Raw genomic sequence first — 19646 nt, forward strand, 5'->3', positions numbered from 1 at the left:
CACTTTTTAAAAACGCTACGCACAGTGCATGGAAATCATCGGAATTAAAACTTAAATAAATTAATATTACTAAACTAAACTCAGTGGCGCAACAGCTCATAGAGGGCCAAGGCCTACTGTGCCCATCTCAGTTTTCTTGACCTTGGGTTCTGGGGTGCAGGAGCAGATGTTCCAGTCAGATGGTCAGCCGAACCCCCAATGTTTAGTTCCCAAGAATGCTTGGTACTCATTTATCGACCCACTGCAGAGATGAAAGGTTGAGCAACCTTGCCCGGCCCGAGGATCGAACCAGGGACCTGTAGCACGACAGCGTGAAGCGCTACCGCTCAACTACCGGGCGTCAAATTAATATTATATAGATAAATAAGACTAAAATAAAAACTTTATACGATAAATCTCAATTTTTTCCCAAAAAATTTCCCTCATTCTATGTGTCTCTCTTCCCTTACACTATTAAATCATAAATCTCAAATTTGGTCCAGGGTTATCAAAAATGATTATTTTTTAAAAAAGTTATCATAAAAATAGGATTTTGTTATTTAAATTAGATTTTTTTAAATTAAATTCGGTTTTTTGATAATTTTACTTTTTTAAATCAAGCTCTGATAAAATATATTAATAACATTCATTATTATTCAAAAACATATCTAAAATAATACATTTTATCAACTAAAATGATTACATTTATTATTTTATTACAACTAACTAACTACTGAAAAATATAAAAAAACAAGTTAAATATATACACTAACTACATATTTAATAAGTTTTAAAAGTCATGTTTTTAAATAAGTTTAAATCTAAATGAATTTAACTAAAACATTTTTATTAAAATCAAACTACTTGACATACAAACAGTGGAAAATTATAATTAAAGTTTCATCTATTTAGCTTCTTAATTAATTTTCATTCATATTTAGTTTCTTCATTTATAATTCTATTTTGGACATCAAAAAATAATTTTATAAATATCCCTCTTTCATTATTTAGATATAGCCTTCATTATCATTAAAATCAGAAAAAATAAATAAAAAATCATAACCTTAAAGAATATATATATTAATAAATTACATTATGTAAAAAAATTCAACTTAAATACTTCAAACAAATTTAATTGAATTAAATCAATTATTTAAAATAAAATAGGTGATTTAAATCATGAGAACCATGATTCCATCTAAATTACATTAAATATAAAATGAACAGTGTGCAAAAAAATAAATAAATAATAATCCTCCTCAGAATATTATTTTTGAATGCTAAGAAGAAATTTTAATGTATCCAAGGTAGTCCTTAAATAATTTTCTCTTTAACAAATCACATCCTTCAATTTTAGAATTGATAATCAAGTCTTATGATGGATATCAGTCGAAAAAAGCGTAGTTTCTAGGAAATGTTTAAAGTATGACAGTTAGTATATTTAAAGTCTACTTCTTGACCATTAAGACTGAATCATTAGAATCTGAAAATATGATTATTGAAACAAAAGTCATTGAGAGGTATGTTTTTAATTTAAGTACATTTTATATTTAAGTCTGGAGAATTATTACTCAATGATAAAATCAGACCCACTGAAGGAATGAAAGGCTAAGTCAACCTTACCTGGTCCAAGGATCGAACCCATTACCACTGAGCCACCAGGAGTCAATTTTGAAATAAAGATTTGTTTAGTTACAATTAAAAATCTAATATTAAATTAATTTAATGGTTTGTTCTCATTCTGTTTTCTCAAACATGCTGTCCAAGGGATTAGATGTAGGATAAATTATTTTATAATCCCAATGTATATAAATATATATATATTTGAGCTAGAATTGTAGTGAACAAATTAAGGTGATTACTCTGATCTAAATTGCAAATAAATTTACAGAAAGTGCCATTATTTTTTATTTTTGTAATATAATATTAACAAAAATTAATAACAGAAATCAAACAATCAGTGACAAAATACATGTAAAATGTTTATTAACTATTTAAATACATTTTTATAATGAAATAAACTCATTGTATTTCTGAAAAAACTCACTATTAGATAGTGATTTAAACCATTTCAAAGCATTAGTTGGTAAATTTATATGAAGTTTTGCCTGAATAAGAGCACTCCACATTACAATGTCAGCAGTTGACAGACTATCACCGACCAGAAACGTGCTTTTCCCAAAGTGTGAATTAAGAGATCGCAGAATACCCTGTCTATCTTTAGTATTGCCATGAAGTACAGAAGTATGAGCGATTTCTAACCAATCATCAATGAGTGTAGAGGTAATTGGATCGTTTTCATAATTGAAAGATAATAGTCTTGAGATGTACCTATATATAAAAAGAAAAACGATAGTAAAAAATGTGAATTGATTTATTGATTGAATGTAGGGCTTAATGGCACAAAATTCAAACAAGGGCATGCTCCACCAAACAATACGGTATAACAGTTTAAAAACAAAGGTCAAAGTGCATACAACACTTTCATTGTACAATTATTATTGATAAAACGGTACAAGTAAGTTTATATAATCGAATAAAAGGTATAAATAAAGTCAGATAAAAAGGTAGGAATACAATATAAAATACACTGGGTAAAATGATACGAAGGGGATATGATGTTTGCAAACTGAATAAAATTATAGATTAAAACAATTATATATAGTAAAAAATACTAACAGCACGTAAAAAGGTAAAAACACAAGCATTATTAATGTTATTCAATAAATTCTGTATGCATAAAATAGAACTCCCAAAAAAGGTAAAGTTGAAAATGTGAAAAAATACTTTATAGGTTTATTTGCAATGTCTTAATATTTATTTTGCAAATATTATTTTGAAGTAGAGTTAGGTGGGATTGGGTACAAAATAAAGCTTTTATAAAAAAGGCTCAAAAACCAAACTATTAAATTAATTTTAACAAAAACTTTGATACATTTTATAAACATTAGATTTGTATGGGGTAAATATGAAGCATAATTTATGTATTTTGTTTGTTTTCTTATAGTAATGCATTCAAAAGAACATGTTTTGTTATAGCCTTGGGGTAAAGTGGATATAGTTATAAAATTAGTGTATATTTTATTAATATTGTTTTAGAAATAAAAATGCACTTAAATAAATGTATTTTGATTATATTTAAAAAAACAAAAGCTAAAAAATACTTTTTTATTTATTATTAAATAAAAGAGTTAATGTACTAGGCTATCAAAATTATGTTTTACTTAGGATGCAACATTATTTGCTAAACTCTACACAATTTCTTAAAAAAGCAAGACAAGTGAAATAGTTTTGGATATATTTGATATGTGAATGAGAGAGTAAAAATTAATATCTATAGTGATAATTTAAAATGTTTTTACTATTTATAGTAGACCTGCATTTTTATACAAATTAGTTATTTTAAAGAAATTGTTTGGTTTTCCATGAAAAAACCGCGATATGAAGGCAGAAACTTATGTTAAAACTCAGCTATATCTTTAAATATGCTCACTAAGTTGTACCATTCTGTTATTTTAGTCATATTTCTTAATTGTATAATATGTTCGTTATATTATTATTTTCCTCTTACCATTTAATTCTTTAAAAAAAAAATTTATTTAAAAGAAATTTTGTTTTCAGTGCAAAAATTATTAAGTATAATCAAATAAGTAGATTATTTTTTAGCTATTTTGTTATAAATTACAGATTATTAGAAACTTAATAAAACTAACACAGAAGTAAAAAAAATACCCGTTATACACCACTTAGCTAAGCCTAACTGTATACCCATAGAAAACAATTCATAATAAAAAGAATTTTTAAATTTATTCTTAAATTCCTATGCCTATTTGCTCCTTAGACGTTTTTCTACAAGTATGAACTAAAATTAATAGTTTTGCCAGGTTTTAATGATATTAGAAGAAAGTTCCTCAGCAAATAAAACTAACACACTGCGTAAGTTGATCATAAACAGATAGTCTGCAAACATTAAACTTTTTTATCAGTTCCTAAAACTAAAATGTAAATGCTTGCTGCAAACAGTAAATGTCTCTAAAAATAATAAACAAATTATCTCAATTTAAAAGGAGAAATATATGTTTGTTTTTTATATCTCCATTTTACCCTATTTACTACACCAGACCCTATATTTTATTGTTTATTTTGAAAATAATCTGAAAAAGTAAGTACATTAGTAAATTATAGATATAACCTGTCCCATAAATATTTATTGAGTTTAATTATTGAAATTTTCTTTAAAAAATATTTTTTTCTGTTTCTTAAAATTTACGTTTACAATAGAAAAAGTCTTTTTAAAATTATTATGCACTGTTGTAGATCGCTACTCAATTTATATTCAATAGTAAACACTTTAATGCAAAATCTTTTATTTTCTGCGGCAAATGATAAAAATTATAACTATGGCAACAGGTAAAAAATCTTCTAATCTGGTACTGGAAAGGCATGTAGTTGAAATTTCTTAACTAATTTTCAAAAAATAAAATTTTGGATACAAACATTTATCATTAAAATGAAGACATGTAGAGCAATTACAGACATAGGGGTGTCTGCTTTTCAAATTCAGAAAGCAATAATACATATAACTTCAAAAAAGCTCAAATTGCTTAATTCTATATAGCATAAACTTATATTCTATATAGGTATATACCTAATATTGATAAGTAATGCATGAATTTACTATTTAAAAAAAAAATAACGCTTAAGTGTTGCTTTCTTCATGAATATTTGCTGCAGACAGATTTTATAACTCTTGGTAGTAAAGGAGGGGGAGTTTATTTCTAACACCATAATCTGGAAAATGAAATCTTAATAATTACAGACAAATTGTAATAATTTGCACCTTTGCAGACACGTCTTTAGGCACAAGCTATAAAAAAAATTTAACTTGAAAGAGACATCCTTTTTTGACAAAGAAAAGAGATACATATAAGCAGATAAACATAAAGAATAAATCATAAGTTCCAAAGGCAATTTTTAGAAACGCCTTAAAATACTCTTTCTTTTAATTAATAAAAATTAATTTTAAAAATGCATTTACAGAATAAAAATATATTTTTATAATAAACGATCATAAATTGGTTATTAAATAATCTGTTTCATAACAACATATGTATTAAGGACATTCACAAATAAAATTTTACTTTTTAAAACTAATTTTTTAAAAAAAAATTTACTTTTTTTTTAATTAAATTAGAGAAAACTTTTTCTTTAATCTTAGTTCTTCACTAAAATTGTACAAACAAATAAGCTTATTGGAAATTAAATTGCAAATAAAGACACATTATAAAGGAAACTAAATTGTAAGACACTTGAGAACACAAAAGAAAAAAGTGTTTTATCAGGTTAAATAATGAAAGATGATAAAGAACAACATGTATTTACCTAGCAATATTTACTTCACCTTCAATAGGTCCTTGATGAATAGGATTAACCACCATTTCATGATCTTTTGAACCTAAACATATAAACAGAAATGACAAATAATGTCTAAGAAATATGAAATGTTATATCCAGTATTTTTTTGAAAATAAAACAAAATTGTACCAAACTTCTACAGCACATAAATAATATTCCGCACATAGGGAATTATAGAGATTTTTTACAATAAAACTCATAGACTACATAACTTTAACAATTAAAAGTTGATATTCATTTCAATACCTTTCAGTTTCAAAAATAAGAAGACTTGAATACAAAATTTTTTGAATACAGAAGAACTGAATCAATACAAGTCTAGATTTTATGAGATCATAGGTTTGACGAAGAAATTTTTAAAATATGGTAGTTTAATATTAAAAAGCCTTTATGAGAACCATGTAATTACAAGCATAATTCAAATATAAGAAATTTTTACTAAACTTTATCAAAATTGTTATTAAAGCTATCAAAAAGAGCATTCAAACGTTACTGAAAATTCCATTCCTAATGAGATAGGTTAAAAACACCCTCTCTATAGGAATGGATAATTAATAATCATAATATATCAATGATAAATAATAATTAATAATTTCCTGTCAAGTACATTATGTGTCAAGCAATTGCCGAGACTGAATCCCACACACTTCTTCTTCTTGGGCACTACAGCCTATGACAGATCAAGGCCGCCTCAATAAGTTTTTGCCATCTTGATCTATTCCTTGCCATGGCTTTCCAGTTAGTTTATACTTTTTATATAGCTCATGATTGTAAATGGTGCGCTATTTGTTATTCTCATAGACTGCACCAAAAGTTCTTCTAGGTATCCCTCTCTCAAAAATCAGCAATTTGTTCTCCTCTTTTTTATTAAGAGTCCAGCACTCACTACCATATAGGATCACAGGCCGTAGGAGTGGTTTGTATATGTTAACGCTTGTCTTTTGTTTAAGAAATTTACTTTTTAGTTAGAACAAGTAGAACAACATTTTAAACACAAGTAGCACTTGTTAGCCATTGCTAAACAGCTATCGATTTCATTATTTATGTCATTTTTTGAAGGTTACAGTAGTCCCAATATATTTAAATTCATCAACAGCTTCAAACTCATAATCATGAATCCCACAGAAATATATATATATATATATATATATATATATATATATATATATATATATATATATATATATATATGTAATGTTAAAACAATTATATATTAAATATAATCCATAAATAGAGCATTTATCCAACGCGCAAACGTTTAAAAACCTTTCCCACAAGAAAGTAATAATATTGATCTAATTATCTCAAAAAATGTGATGATGTGGCTTTAGCAGCTTGGGAAATTGATCAGTCCCACGCTACTGAGACCCATTAACATTTAAATATATTGTCCAGAAAGATATAAAAACCCTCTTTCCAAGGTCAAATGTGCTATTCTATACCTATCCACCAGCATGTAATGTTGTCATTCTGGGGCTCTGGCCCTTACGTTAATAAAATTAGATTATGATTACCGTATTTTCCTGTATCTTTTTCAAGAAGCACCGGCCACACTACGAACTTACAATGTTTAGGCTTTCAAAGCGTAACAGATAAGTCGGCAGTGATAGTTTCCTGTCGCGAAAAATTATTATTGAAAACTGAAAATGATATTTAATTTAATAATTGAATACATCTTTTGATAATCGACTTTCGCTTCTAAAATGATTCGTAACCTTGGATTAGAAATTCGAATGCGTGGGTGTGGTTAAGAAGAACGAGGACTGTTATTTCTCTCTTTGTTTTGTCTTCTTATCTTTCCAAGGTCAAATGTGCTATTCTATACCTATCCACCAGCATGTAATGTTGTCATTCTGGGGCTCTGGCCCTTACGTTAATAAAATTAGATTATGATTACCGTATTTTCCTGTATCTTTTTCAAGAAGCACCGGCCACACTACGAACTTACAATGTTTAGGCTTTCAAAGCGTAACAGATATATATATATATATATATATATATATATATATATATATATATATATATATATATATATATATATATATATATATATATATATATATATATATATATATATATATATAGTATAGTCCCCCCTTTTTAATGTTTTTTCTTTTTATTTTATTTTATTATCTGTTTTTACATGTTATTTTTACTTTTTATGATCTATTTTATTATTTGTAGTTATCTTATAAAAAATTTTTTTGAGTGCTCCTCACACTATTGTATAAATATATTTTGCTTTGGCTTTATTGATACAATATCAGAAAGCACTCTGTTTTGCGGATATAATCGTGTGGGCTGAAGATAAGATTATATCTTTTTTTTCGGCTTTTTTTCCGGTTTTTTAATTAACATTTCATTTTTTTTTCTTACATAAAATGTTGTTTGTTATTTTTTACTTATTATTTCCCACCCCCCTTTTTTTCATATGTCTATAATTTTTCTTTGTTTTATTCTTCATTTTGAACACACACACACACATGTATATATATATATATATATATATATATATATATATATATATATATATATATATATATATATATATATATATATATATATATATATATATATATATATATATATATATATATATATATATATATATATATATATGACGCCCGGTGGCTGAGCGGTAGCGCTTCGCGCTGTCGTGCCACAGGTCCCTGGTTCGATCCTCGGGCCGGGCAAGGTTCACTCAGCCTTTCATCCCTTCAGTGGGTCGATAAAATGAGTACCAAGCATGCTTGGGAACTAACACTGGGGGTTCCGCGTTCGGCTGACCACCTGACCGGAACATATGCTCCTGCACCCCAGAGCCCAAGGTCAAGAAAACTGAGATGGGCACAGTCGGCCCTGGCCCTCTTAATGGGCTGTCGCGCCACTGAGTTAGTTAGTTAGTTATATATATATATACATATATATATATATATATATATATATATATATATATATATATATATACACATATATATATATATATATATATATATATATAGGGAGGGAGAGAGAGTAGAATAAAACCAGGTTATGGGATGGAACTGGGTACTAAAATTTTAGTGAAAATAATTTTGCTTTTTAGAGAACAGACACTGAATTACAATCTACCAGGTAAAAAGGAGATGCCATATTAGTGAATTGCTGTTGTTGAATTCAAGGCATCTGTGTTGATCAGTTTGTTTTATCATGATAACTCTCTGATGTTCTTGAGTTACAATTAAAAATCTTTTGGAACCAGAAAGTTTATAATATGTTTATCAAGGACTCATACCCAAACAAGCAATAAGGATTACTAAGTTCAGTAGTAGCATGGTTCCGTTTTATGTTTCATTTTGCTAATCTCTGCCGTTGAGGGTAAGACCAGGTACTAACATCACCATATAAGGCCGATTTATAATATCATGAGAGCTAAGAAAAGATCAAGGTTCAAGATTTTAAAAAAGTGCTATCAAGGAAGAGAAAGTCATTGTGCAGAAACTCCACAAAAAAAATGAAAATCTCAAAACAAAATAACAAAAAAGAAAAGCATATGAAGAATCAAAATAACAAAAGTTTTGTCAAAAAAAACCTAAGTCCTTAATTGATGTTAAATGAAGTTGAATGAAGACGATTGTAGAATTAAGACGAATTGATCTTCCAAAGAAGACAATAAAACATTAGATTTCAATTGTTTAATATAATAATGTATTTTCTAGCTTTGTAAAAAAGTAGTGCATCTCTAACCTGTTCAAAAATGATATATTGTACAAAACTAAACAATGAATATCTCTATAAAATTTGACAGATTAGGTCAAACAATATAGACCTAACAAGTTTTTAAATTTTAGCTACCAGGTTTAACCCCACTTTTCCCTATGTATATGTTTAAAAATTTTTAAACATTATTCCAGTCAGAGTAAATAAAAAAAATAAAAAAAACTATTATAAGTAAGGCTTTTTATACATTTTTATTTTCATTTTTGCCTATTATAGTTTCCATTTTGAAAAAATCTACCTGATTAAGATTTAAGGTGCATTCTAATTTGAGCAAATTATCTTAATTCCTACCTTCTCCTTATGAGCCTTATTATATTCTTACATTTGAATAGTAAAAGATAGTAAATTTCTTTTATATAGAGGTAACATATTTTTGAATAAAATATAGATTAAAAAAAATATTCTTGAACTATTTAAACTACTTTCTATTTGAAATTTACATGATTACTTAGTAGTATTACTTAAAATCTCAAACAAGCAATAAGCTAAGCACAATACATATTTTACATTGAATTTTCACAGAAACTCTTCCACAATTACAAAAAATTTTGTACAATGCAAAGGTCTAGCAGAAAATCCAAGCTATGTATAATTTATTACTACAAATAACAACATTATCAGATTAAAATATTAAGGGCCAAAAGTTAAAATTCAAATTATATGAAAAACAAATTATAAAAACTTATATTCAGTTAAGAGTTAATTATTTCAATTATATATATATGCTTAAGAATGAGATAAAACATTTTGAGAATTTAAAATCTCAAGCAGTAGAATAATTTGAAATTAAAAAGTGCTCTTAGATATGCATTATTTCATTCAAAAATAACACTTTAAAATGAGAAGAACAAAGAAAGAAAGAAAAAAACAATAATTCTGATTATTTTGGGGAAAATATTTTAAAAGAATTTTTTTCAATGACTTACGTTAAATAGAATAATAATATTACAACAATACATAAACAAATTTTTTTTTATTGGTAAAAAGTTATTATTCAGAAAATAACTAATTTTAGCATATTTCATAAAAAAAAATATGAATATGTTAAAATGACAGAATGACAAGAAATAACTAGAGCGCACATATTATAAAAAATAAAATAAATAATTAATTTATTGAAATATCACAACCAACCTTTCAAATAAAGATGCAAAAACTACATGTAAAAAGTTTTCGGATTCTCAAAGTGACCGTATTTAATCTTGGTGCAAAGCAGCAAACGTTCCAAATTTCTATTCTATGGGTAGCAATAAATTTTTTTATTCCTTTATCACTACAACATTTTTCTAAGGATGCCAAATTATTATGAGGTTTAGCATAAACCATGTTTTTGTCAAGATGGACCAAATTGAAAAATCAAGGGTTTAAATCTGATGAATAAGATGGCCATTCTAATGTGATAAAAGCTATGGGTGTTGGAACAAAATTTCTTGAACTGTTAAAATTTGGTTTACATGGAATTTAAGTGATCGAAGAAGCACAATATCTTTCCATATGAGTCAGGCTCTGCATAGTTTCAGCAAAGCAAAAATTTATATTTTTCAAGATTACATTTGAAATAATAGAATCAAGGAATAAACATACCATCTCTCCAAATTACAGTCAGAGAAATATTACTTTTATCCTCTGCATTATAGGTTGGGAGATGACAGATAGCTTCAGGAATACTTTTTAAAGATGAATGCAGATGAGTAACTAATCTTGCCGGAACACTTTGCGACAATATTTGATAAAACACCCAAATACTAAGTGGTGGATTTTGAGGATTTGCCCTGATTACAATGTCTTGAAACTTGTCTATGCTTTCAATAGGCTGAAAAAAATAAAATTAATATGAAAATTGGTGGAAAAAAAGATTTTTTTAATATAGGCTATTTCACATTAAAAAAACATTAAGTTAGTAGTTATCAAAACCAAAAATTTTTTAAACACATTTTTCTTCTAAATCATTAAAAATACTTAAGATAACATAAATGTTGATAACCAGTACATAATTTGCATTACAAAATTTTACACATTATTGATGTATACATTGTTTATAAAACATAAACTGTTACTTTTAAATTATCGACAATTACTGATCAAGGACATGCTTGAATAGCAAAACCTTTCAATAACTAAGTAGTCCAGTTGTTAGTAAAGAAAACAAGCTTATTCATAGAAAAAAGATAATGACATAAGCTTTTTTATTTTTAACTACATTGGTAATATTTTAATAATACAAAGTTTACCTTCTCAGGCCAGGTGAGTGTCAACTCTTAGGTCAAAAAACCTGATCAGAAACAGGGTGCTTTGAGGGCTTTAATTATTTCTCAAAAACAATGCGCTACATCAGAAAAGTGTAAATACAAAAGTTATAGGTAAGTAAGTTTTGTATAAAATTAGTATGAACATGACAGGCTTCAGTAACATCTGCATTAAGTTGACCATTTGTAAACTTTTAAATTATAGCTCATTTTTTTTTAGCCAAAAATACCAAAAAAATGTTTAAAAAAAACTTTTTTGTGCTCATTAAGTCCCAATATAACAATTCTAAATTCTCCATCGTAACAGGGGGGCTGTTACATAAGATAAGCGGACATCCAGAAACATGACACAAAGAGGTAGTTTATTTTTCTACAAGTGCTGTTGCCCCTTGAATAGTAATAATGCCAGAATGAGATAGAAACTATTTTTTGCTTTATTTTTCCATCAATGGCAACTTTTTTGATGCCTTGGAGACACATTTTTTAAAATCCTTAATGTTTTACTTTATCTCAGAAAATAAAGTTATTTTGAACCAAACTATGAAGAAAAGAAATAATTATTAAGAGAAAATTAGTATTACTTTCAAATGAATAAAATTACATTCATGTCGTGTTACACTAATTTTATTTTAAGAAATTTTAGTCAAACTCTATAATTTATAGACATGAAAGTATCTTCTCAATTTTAGTGCTATTCTGTATACAACTTATAAAAGATAATGCAGTTTGCTACAATATTCGACATCTGATACTTAATTTTATACAAAAATCAAAATAAATTTTTGTTACTTTTTTTACGCAATAATAATCAAAAAATATAAAATTGAATGAGAATATGTGTATTGAAGGAGAAGAATAAGATATGAAGTTCAAAAGAAAAAGAAGTCAATATTTTTAAAAACCAGCCCAGTCATCATTTCATTTAACAATGATAAACAGCCCAGGATATCCAGTACGAAGACACTTTCAAATTCCCTGACTTTTCATTATAAGTCGAAAATTTTTCTTCTATCACAAGGATGATATTTGAAATAAAAAATTGCAACGAAGCAAAATGTATCAGAATTATCATTTTAAAATATGTGAGCATTTTTATAGTGCAATAAAAAAATTTAATTTTTGGTCAAAACAAATGCATTAAGTTATTATCAACAGATAACTTTTTTATAACATAAAAAAAAAAATTTAAATTTTAAAACACATTTAAGGTACAAATGACAAATAGCATTTTTTTAAAATCATTTTTACCAATTTGATAAAAACAAAATCACTTACTTTATCCATTTTTACTCCTAATTCATCTGTCATTTTCACAACTTTCTCTTTAAGATCCTCGAGTTTTTGTATGATACTCAATTGATGTTTTTCTAGTTCAATTAACTTTATATCATCCTAAAAAAATTTAATAATTAAAACTAAGTTAAAATAAAAAAAAATTAGGATAACTTAATTAATATTTGTGTTTAGATGATAAAATATTAGAAAATAAACAAAATATTCAACTACATAGCTTTGATATCATAAAATATTAAAATAAAATTTAATATCTTCAAAATAATCTTCTACAGTACTGTTTGCCAACTTATGACATGTGTACCAACCTCTGGGGGCAAGTGAAAGTAATACACAATTGAGCAGACAGAGGATAAATGAAAATATGTAATAGTAAATAGTAGTAGGATATAGTAAAGGAATAAATATTTAAAAAACAAATACATGATAAAAGTGCCTAAGATTATTCAATATTTTATTGCATTAATTTTCAATATTATTAAATATTTACATGCAATTTCTTAAATAGAAAAGTATTTATTATGTTTTATTTCTAATTTCTTGTTTTTAAAAATTCTAAAATTCAAATTAAAAGCTTGTCAGATTTCATAAATTTCTCAACATTCATTAATTATTCTAACTGGTCGACAAAATATTTGGTATACATAATTCTACAAAAATGAAAAATTATTTTACAAATTTAAATTTTTGCTTCAAATATTTTAATGCTCTTCTGAAAATTTTAATATTTTTTTCTATTTGACATACAATTTCTTCTATCATTATTTTACTTAATCATAATTTATATTTTACAAAGTTAAAACATTTTAGAAATTACATTTTACTTATCAACAGTTCATTTGTACATTTAATCATTATTTAAAAACTAAGATAAAGAATCAATAATGATTGTTAGCTATTTACAAATTAAATTGACAGACTAGAGAATTTATTGCAAATAAAGTTAAATCTAAAGTAAATAGTTGCAGAGGTACAATTTTAATCTCTTCTTTGAACGAACTGGTTTTTGTATATGTTGATCATTTATTTTCGTAAAAATTATCTTCAGTTACGATCAAAATTTTAAAATGATTTCTTGTCATTTCAAGCAACTGAAGAGAAAAAAAAGATAGAATTGTACCAACTAGAACAGATTATAACTTATAGCTCATCTCCAAGTGAACCTCTGGGCATATTTTAAAACTTTTTGCAAGCTTAAATGCACTTGCAGCTTTATGATTGTTGTTGGCACAACAGGTATGGAAACAGTAATGTAAAAAATCGAGTTATCAAAATTCAATTTTCTAACTAGCAGATAAGGAGTGCTTTCCTATTTACCAAGAATTACAACTGCCATAATGTTTAAACCAGGGTTGGGTTTTTGACGTCAAAAAGTGGTTTTTGACATGACAAGGGTATAATACTGGTTTAAACCGTCAAAAATTTCAAAAACTGAAGTTTGCCAAGAAAATATATAAACTTCAAAACTACCAACAGTTACCATGCATTATATTTAAATTTAATTATACTATAGGTAATCAGCAGGTTTTAAAATATTTTTTAATTAAAATTAAGGTAAAATAACAGATTTAAAATCTCAGAAATTTATATTCAAATGCATGTGCAGAAAAATTTTGCACAAAAATTGTTTAAATATTTATATTTAAAAAAAAAATTTTTTCTTTTTGATACTTAAGAAAATTAAAAGTTTATTACTATGCATTTTTGACATATAAGGAACATATAACTAATATTTATAAGGAACTTACAAGTTATGTTGTATAAATACAAACTTGATATAAGATACAAGTGTCCTATAAAAATTTTTTTTTAATGTTATACCGAATATCTTTATTATCCAGTATGTTAATTTGAATTTAAAAGTAGTTATATTTATGAATAATGATAAATATAATTCATATTGTTTATATTTATTTATAATTATTACACTTATCATTTTAAAACAATTTTTATCTCTTAATTTTTTTTTCTCCACTTGTATTAAGAATACAAATAATGCATATCTTGAAAGCAAGAAGTAATTATTCAACAGCTGAATATTTAGATATTCAACAAAACTATATCGTATTCAGCAAAATGAAATTCACAAGTATTTGGATAAACTAAATTTTCAGCATAGTAAATGAATAGGCTGAATATACTGTAAATCGACACTAACTACTCTGTGTATTTAACAGAAAGCACTTAAATTTGTATTGTCTTATGTTAAAAAGATTATTAAGAAGATTTAAAAGAATATTAAAAAGATTTTTCTTTAAAAGAAGATGTCTAATGTACAAAACTGCTAATGTTTATCCTTAAAAATGTCTAATTTTTAGTATAATCTATACTATACACTAAATTTGGTTATAAATAAATTTCTTAATAATATCACTGCAGATTTTCAATAACACATGAAAATGAATACATAATATTACAAAAGATGTGAGTTTTCAAAAGTACAAGATTTTGGTTACTATTCAAAATATAAGTGTTTCTTCAAAATTTTAAATTTATTTTTTCTAGAACATATTTAGAAACACTATCCTTTAAAAAATATATAAATTTTATGTATTAATTAAATTTCTCATATGAATATAAATTTTTGACATTTTCGACAGTGAGGTTTTTGACCATGGTTTAAACTGTCAAAAACTGTCGCATGTCAAAAACCTGCCAACCCTGGTTTAAACGTCCAGAAAATTTATTTAAAAAAAATAATAAGTTAAGGTTTGCCAGAGAGTGGTTGCAAGAATAAATATTTACAAATGGTTTGGTACTTCTTGAACTTCTTTAGGAGAAAAAAAAATTCTTCTGTATCTTATTTGGTAATTACTTTGGTGCAAGTAACCGTATCCTGATCTGTGACAGAATAATCGCCAAGTCTCTAAAACTTCCAGGCAGCGGCCCGCGAGAAACTAAAAAAAACATCAAAGAACGGGAGCAACTCGAGAGGTATAACTCCTAACCACTCCCGGGCAAACACATCTACACGTTTGTTTACTTTTTAAAATTTGCAAGTTTAAAATCTATTTGGCATCTTGGCGATTGTAGTTGACGCGACAGATCAAGATACAGAAATATCCCCCATGTACTGATATAGAAATCTCCCAAACATGTGATGTAACATTTAAAAAATGCAGTACTTTCTCGGAAGAAATGCTATATTTTTAAGTTCTGCTTGGTAATTGTTTAAGAAAGATACTATAAATGTCCCTAATTATTGCTACAAAACATTTAAAGCTATAGCATACTTTATCGGATGTTAGTAATTATGTTACTCATGTTCTTTAAAAAAAGTCCTATAAATAAATTCTCCCAAAAACTGCGTAAGTTTAGCAACGGGAAACATGAAAAAGTCACATATAAATTTCACATTGACTATGAAGACTTTAAAGTAAAACCAAAATAAATACTTGATCTACATTTTCGACATTCATATTGCTGACAACACTTGATGGTTCCACGGTGTCATAAATATTATTCATTTTGTACATACAAGTAGGTAGAATTATATTAGGGAGCGAGTCATATAAGGGTTTGACTCTATACATTAAAGGTCCATTTTTAGACATAGTGGATAATTGATAGGAATGAACTTATTCTTAAAATGATAAAAATAGAATTCTAGACCGTGATCCGGCAGGCAACGACAGCAAACAAAACAAACCAAATTCTGCAACGGAAGCAGAATTATGATACCGGATATGTTAAATGTTACATTATTTGATGGCAACAAAATTTCAAATACAAAAATATTTCTGCTTTTAACAATAAACACATGGAAAAAATATTATTGACTTAAAAATCATTATTATTTTTTTAATTTAAATTCAATTTTTAATTAAAAATTAACTAACTTCATATTGGCGATCGAAATGGGCTGCAGGTGGCGTAGAGCAGAACTCTTTTCCTATGGCAACACTTCACATGCTTTCCCCATTAGCGTGTGGAAAGTCATAGAGGAAGGAAGTACGTTAGTTTCTCTCTGGATTTTCATATAGATTAAAATCTTTCAACTTGAAAAACTATATGGAACTGAAAACTACATTAAACATAGTTCTAAAGAAAAGTATCATGGAAATTTTAAGAAATATTTTTATTATATAAAAAGGAAAAATATTAAGAAAAGGGAAAATATCGTAGTACATTCCTATACAACTGAAAAAAAGAGATGAGGGAAGGGAGAAGGGCTAAAGGCATGAAACCGGTCTCTCCCCAGATGGCGTATTCGAGTGTTGCGATCGCGAATAATTAAGATTAAGGCAGAAATGAACAGCCAAAGAAGGCGAAATGCTTGCATTAAAATAATGCTAAAATTGCATAATGCTAAAATTAAATCTATTCAATATTGCTATTCTAGTGTTGTTCTAATTTAATACGCTATAAACTATGGTGCTTTTTTAATATAAATTTGTTAAAAGGGTTTAGAACTATTTTTGTATTTTTCTTCTAAATCTTGTTTGATTGAAAACCTTAATGATAAATTCCGTGTCGTAAATAATTTAAAATATGGATGTGAAATTTAATTCAAAACAACTCATAACAATAGATTACCCAGGAACTGTTGTCAATCTGGATAATATGATAAAAACTTTAGGAGGAGAAGCTGAAATGTGGTCAACTTTTAGTAATCGTACGAAACGTTTGGAACTAAAATTTCGACCTGACGATCCCCACTGCAAGTGTGTGCACGGAGATATGATTAAAACCACTACCCTCATGATGAAAGTAATCAAACGAACTAAGAAAAGCTCGAAAAAAGAAGTTAAGAAGAACGAGCCAACATACAGTATGGAATTACTAGGAGTTTCTTGTTCTTCCTACAAGTTTCAGTCCTTAGTGGATTTTCAAATTCTTCCTATTGCATTCGACCAACAGCTTAACGAATACAAATCTTTAATTCCAAACATTATCCCTACAGAACTGCATCCTGTGTCTTGGCTTGATCAAGAAATGGAATTGTTTATCCCGCCTTTAATGTATTCCCGTTTTGATGTCCCTCAAAATGGATATATTGAAACCAACAAAGCAAAAGCAAGTTTGGCTAATCGTTCTTTGCCAGAAAACATCATCGGTAAATGTAGAAAGAGAAGAGCTGGGTTTGCTGTCTTCGTTACGTTTGATAGTAAAGAAACACCATCAGAACCGCAAGCCCTTGCTTTGAAACAATTGGAAACTTACCCTCTTGACCTTGAGTTAAAGGTCAAAATCGATGAGTTTTTTAAGGAGAAGCCTATTTGGAGCAGGAATGCCATTGCCTATAAACTGAAATGTGATAGATCGCGTTTAAAGTATCCATTACCTTGTTCAGCTTATTACTTTACGAATGGCCCATGGAGGACATTGTGGGTTAAGTTTGGCTACGATCCAAGAACAACACCTGCCTCTAAGCCTTTCCAAGTTCTGGATCTGAGGATACATGCCAACATACCCATTAATGAGCATAAAATTCAGCCGCGCACAAAAAATTTTGGTCTTTCTAATAAAGCTGCATCTATACAGAAGAATATTCCTATAACTACAGATCTTTTGGTTGTTGCAAAAGATGAAGATGAAAATATGTCCGATCAGGATTTAAAAACTAGACGTCTTCTGACGGAATATATACCTGGTGAACTGCCCACTGCGAGACAGTGTTTTTATCAGTTGTGCGATATTCATTTGGAATCAGTTCAAGCTCTTATTCATCAGAATGACGGGAGAGAAGATATTTGTCATGAAAGAGATGGCTGGTGCGAACTCGGGACATTAGAAAAATGCAGAGAGTTGATTCTTACTGACATAATGAAGACTAATAAATTGGGAAATTAATGGAAAAGCAGCTGCGCTTTTAACTTAAAGGTTTACGTGTATCATTTGTATTATATTAAAATCCATTTGTATTCAGAATGTTTTGTTGAGTTATTGAAATTGTATAACAAGAGGTCCTAAATATAATTAATATACTAATTTACTTATTTAGATAGTAACTATTAACTCTATAAAATAAATCTTGGTGCAAATTGGATTTAGCAATGGTGTCATTCATTTTCCGCATTTGTTACTTTTTATAGAAAACAAAAAGAGTGTCATTAAATTTTGTAGTGTTCATAATAGGAACAAGAAAGTAAAGCCAAATATTCTATTGCATTTTTATTGTTACGATTGATTTGTGAGATAAATATTGCAGTTTCAAATTTTGTCTTGTTGCTTTGATTTCATTAAATGTAAACATTATCAGTCCCGCAGAGTACTAATCGTTAAGACACAGTTCCCAACAGATCACCGAAGTCAAGCAATACTGGTTGCTGTCAGTGTGCGGTGGGTGACCACTTGGATCAGTCTGTGTAGGGACGGAGGGTGTGCCGTATTGATCCTCGTTAAATTTTTCTACCGTAAAGTGCTCGATTTTGCATGCAGGTCTTTGGGCTACCGAAGCGGGGGTGCCATCCCCTCTGCAGAGGATCAAAATTGTGATGGCTTGTCTTCGGATCATCCTCAGGGATGTTTCCCAGACCGTCGCCAATAGCTCATTGTGCAGCTCTAGTGCGACGTAAATGGACTGCAACAACAACAAATATTATCAAAAATAGAAGAATATATGCCTATAACTTTAGAATTTTGAAATATTACAAAATCAAATATTTCAGAAACTATTTTTTATTTATAATACTTAGATTTCTATGTAAATTTTAAAAAAAGGGGTTATAGTTAAAATTAAATCAATTCATTAATGAGGTAATCAATCATTTGGAGAGAAAACACTACTGTGCCCTTTCAAATTTTAATTTTATTATAACATTTTACCATAACAAAAGTTAATCTAATTAATGCACGAGACATTTACTAATAACAGGGTAAGTAAATTTCAGTTAGGATTTTAAGTAATACTTTTAATGAAATATTACTTGCATATGGACTTGTTGAAAAATATTTTTAGCAAAATAAAAGCATACTTAAAAGGAAATACATTTCCTTTTGTCATAATCTGAA

The 19646-nt window shown here is 27.5% G+C and overlaps 2 protein-coding genes across 3 annotated transcripts; one reads left to right on the plus strand and one right to left on the minus strand.

Annotated features, from left to right (window-relative positions):
* Positions 1-1940: 1940 nt before the first annotated feature.
* Positions 1941-16355, minus strand: AIMP2 (aaRS-interacting multifunctional protein 2). Of its 2 annotated transcripts, none has more exons than XM_016065590.5 (5): positions 16097-16355; positions 12675-12791; positions 10738-10966; positions 5362-5434; positions 1941-2310 (listed from the first exon to the last, which is right to left on the minus strand). In XM_016065590.5, the coding sequence occupies exons 1-5, from the start codon at positions 16244-16246 to the stop codon at positions 1986-1988; spliced, it is 894 nt and encodes a 297-aa protein (XP_015921076.3). In that variant the 5' UTR covers positions 16247-16355; the 3' UTR covers positions 1941-1985. The 2 variants fall into 2 exon arrangements, with proteins under 2 accessions (XP_015921076.3, XP_015921075.3); XM_016065589.5 differs by having other exon boundaries at positions 16088-16347.
* A 579-nt stretch (positions 16356-16934) lies between these two features.
* Positions 16935-18850, plus strand: l(2)37Cd (general transcription factor IIIC subunit l(2)37Cd). Its single transcript, XM_016065587.5, has one exon. The coding sequence runs from the start codon at positions 17184-17186 to the stop codon at positions 18483-18485; it is 1302 nt and encodes a 433-aa protein (XP_015921073.2). The 5' UTR covers positions 16935-17183; the 3' UTR covers positions 18486-18850.
* The last annotated feature ends 796 nt before the right edge of the window (positions 18851-19646 follow it).

This window comes from Parasteatoda tepidariorum, chromosome 6 (genome assembly GCF_982258835.1).
Source record: "Parasteatoda tepidariorum strain Cologne lab strain chromosome 6, Ptep-v5.0, whole genome shotgun sequence".
NCBI classification, from domain to species: Eukaryota; Metazoa; Arthropoda; class Arachnida; order Araneae; family Theridiidae; genus Parasteatoda; species Parasteatoda tepidariorum.

Excerpts from the sequence above, each read along its gene's own strand:
- AIMP2 (XM_016065589.5), bottom strand. The coding sequence starts at position 16,246 with ATGTCTAAAAATGGACCTTTAATGTATAGAGTCAAACCCTTATATGAC. Across the intron at positions 10,967-12,674 it reads TAGGAGTAAAAATGGATAAA|CCTATTGAAAGCATAGACAA; the intron begins GTAAGTGATTTT and ends TATTTTTTTCAG. Across the intron at positions 5,435-10,737 it reads GACTGTAATTTGGAGAGATG|GTTCAAAAGATCATGAAATG; the intron begins GTATGTTTATTC and ends TTATATGTTTAG.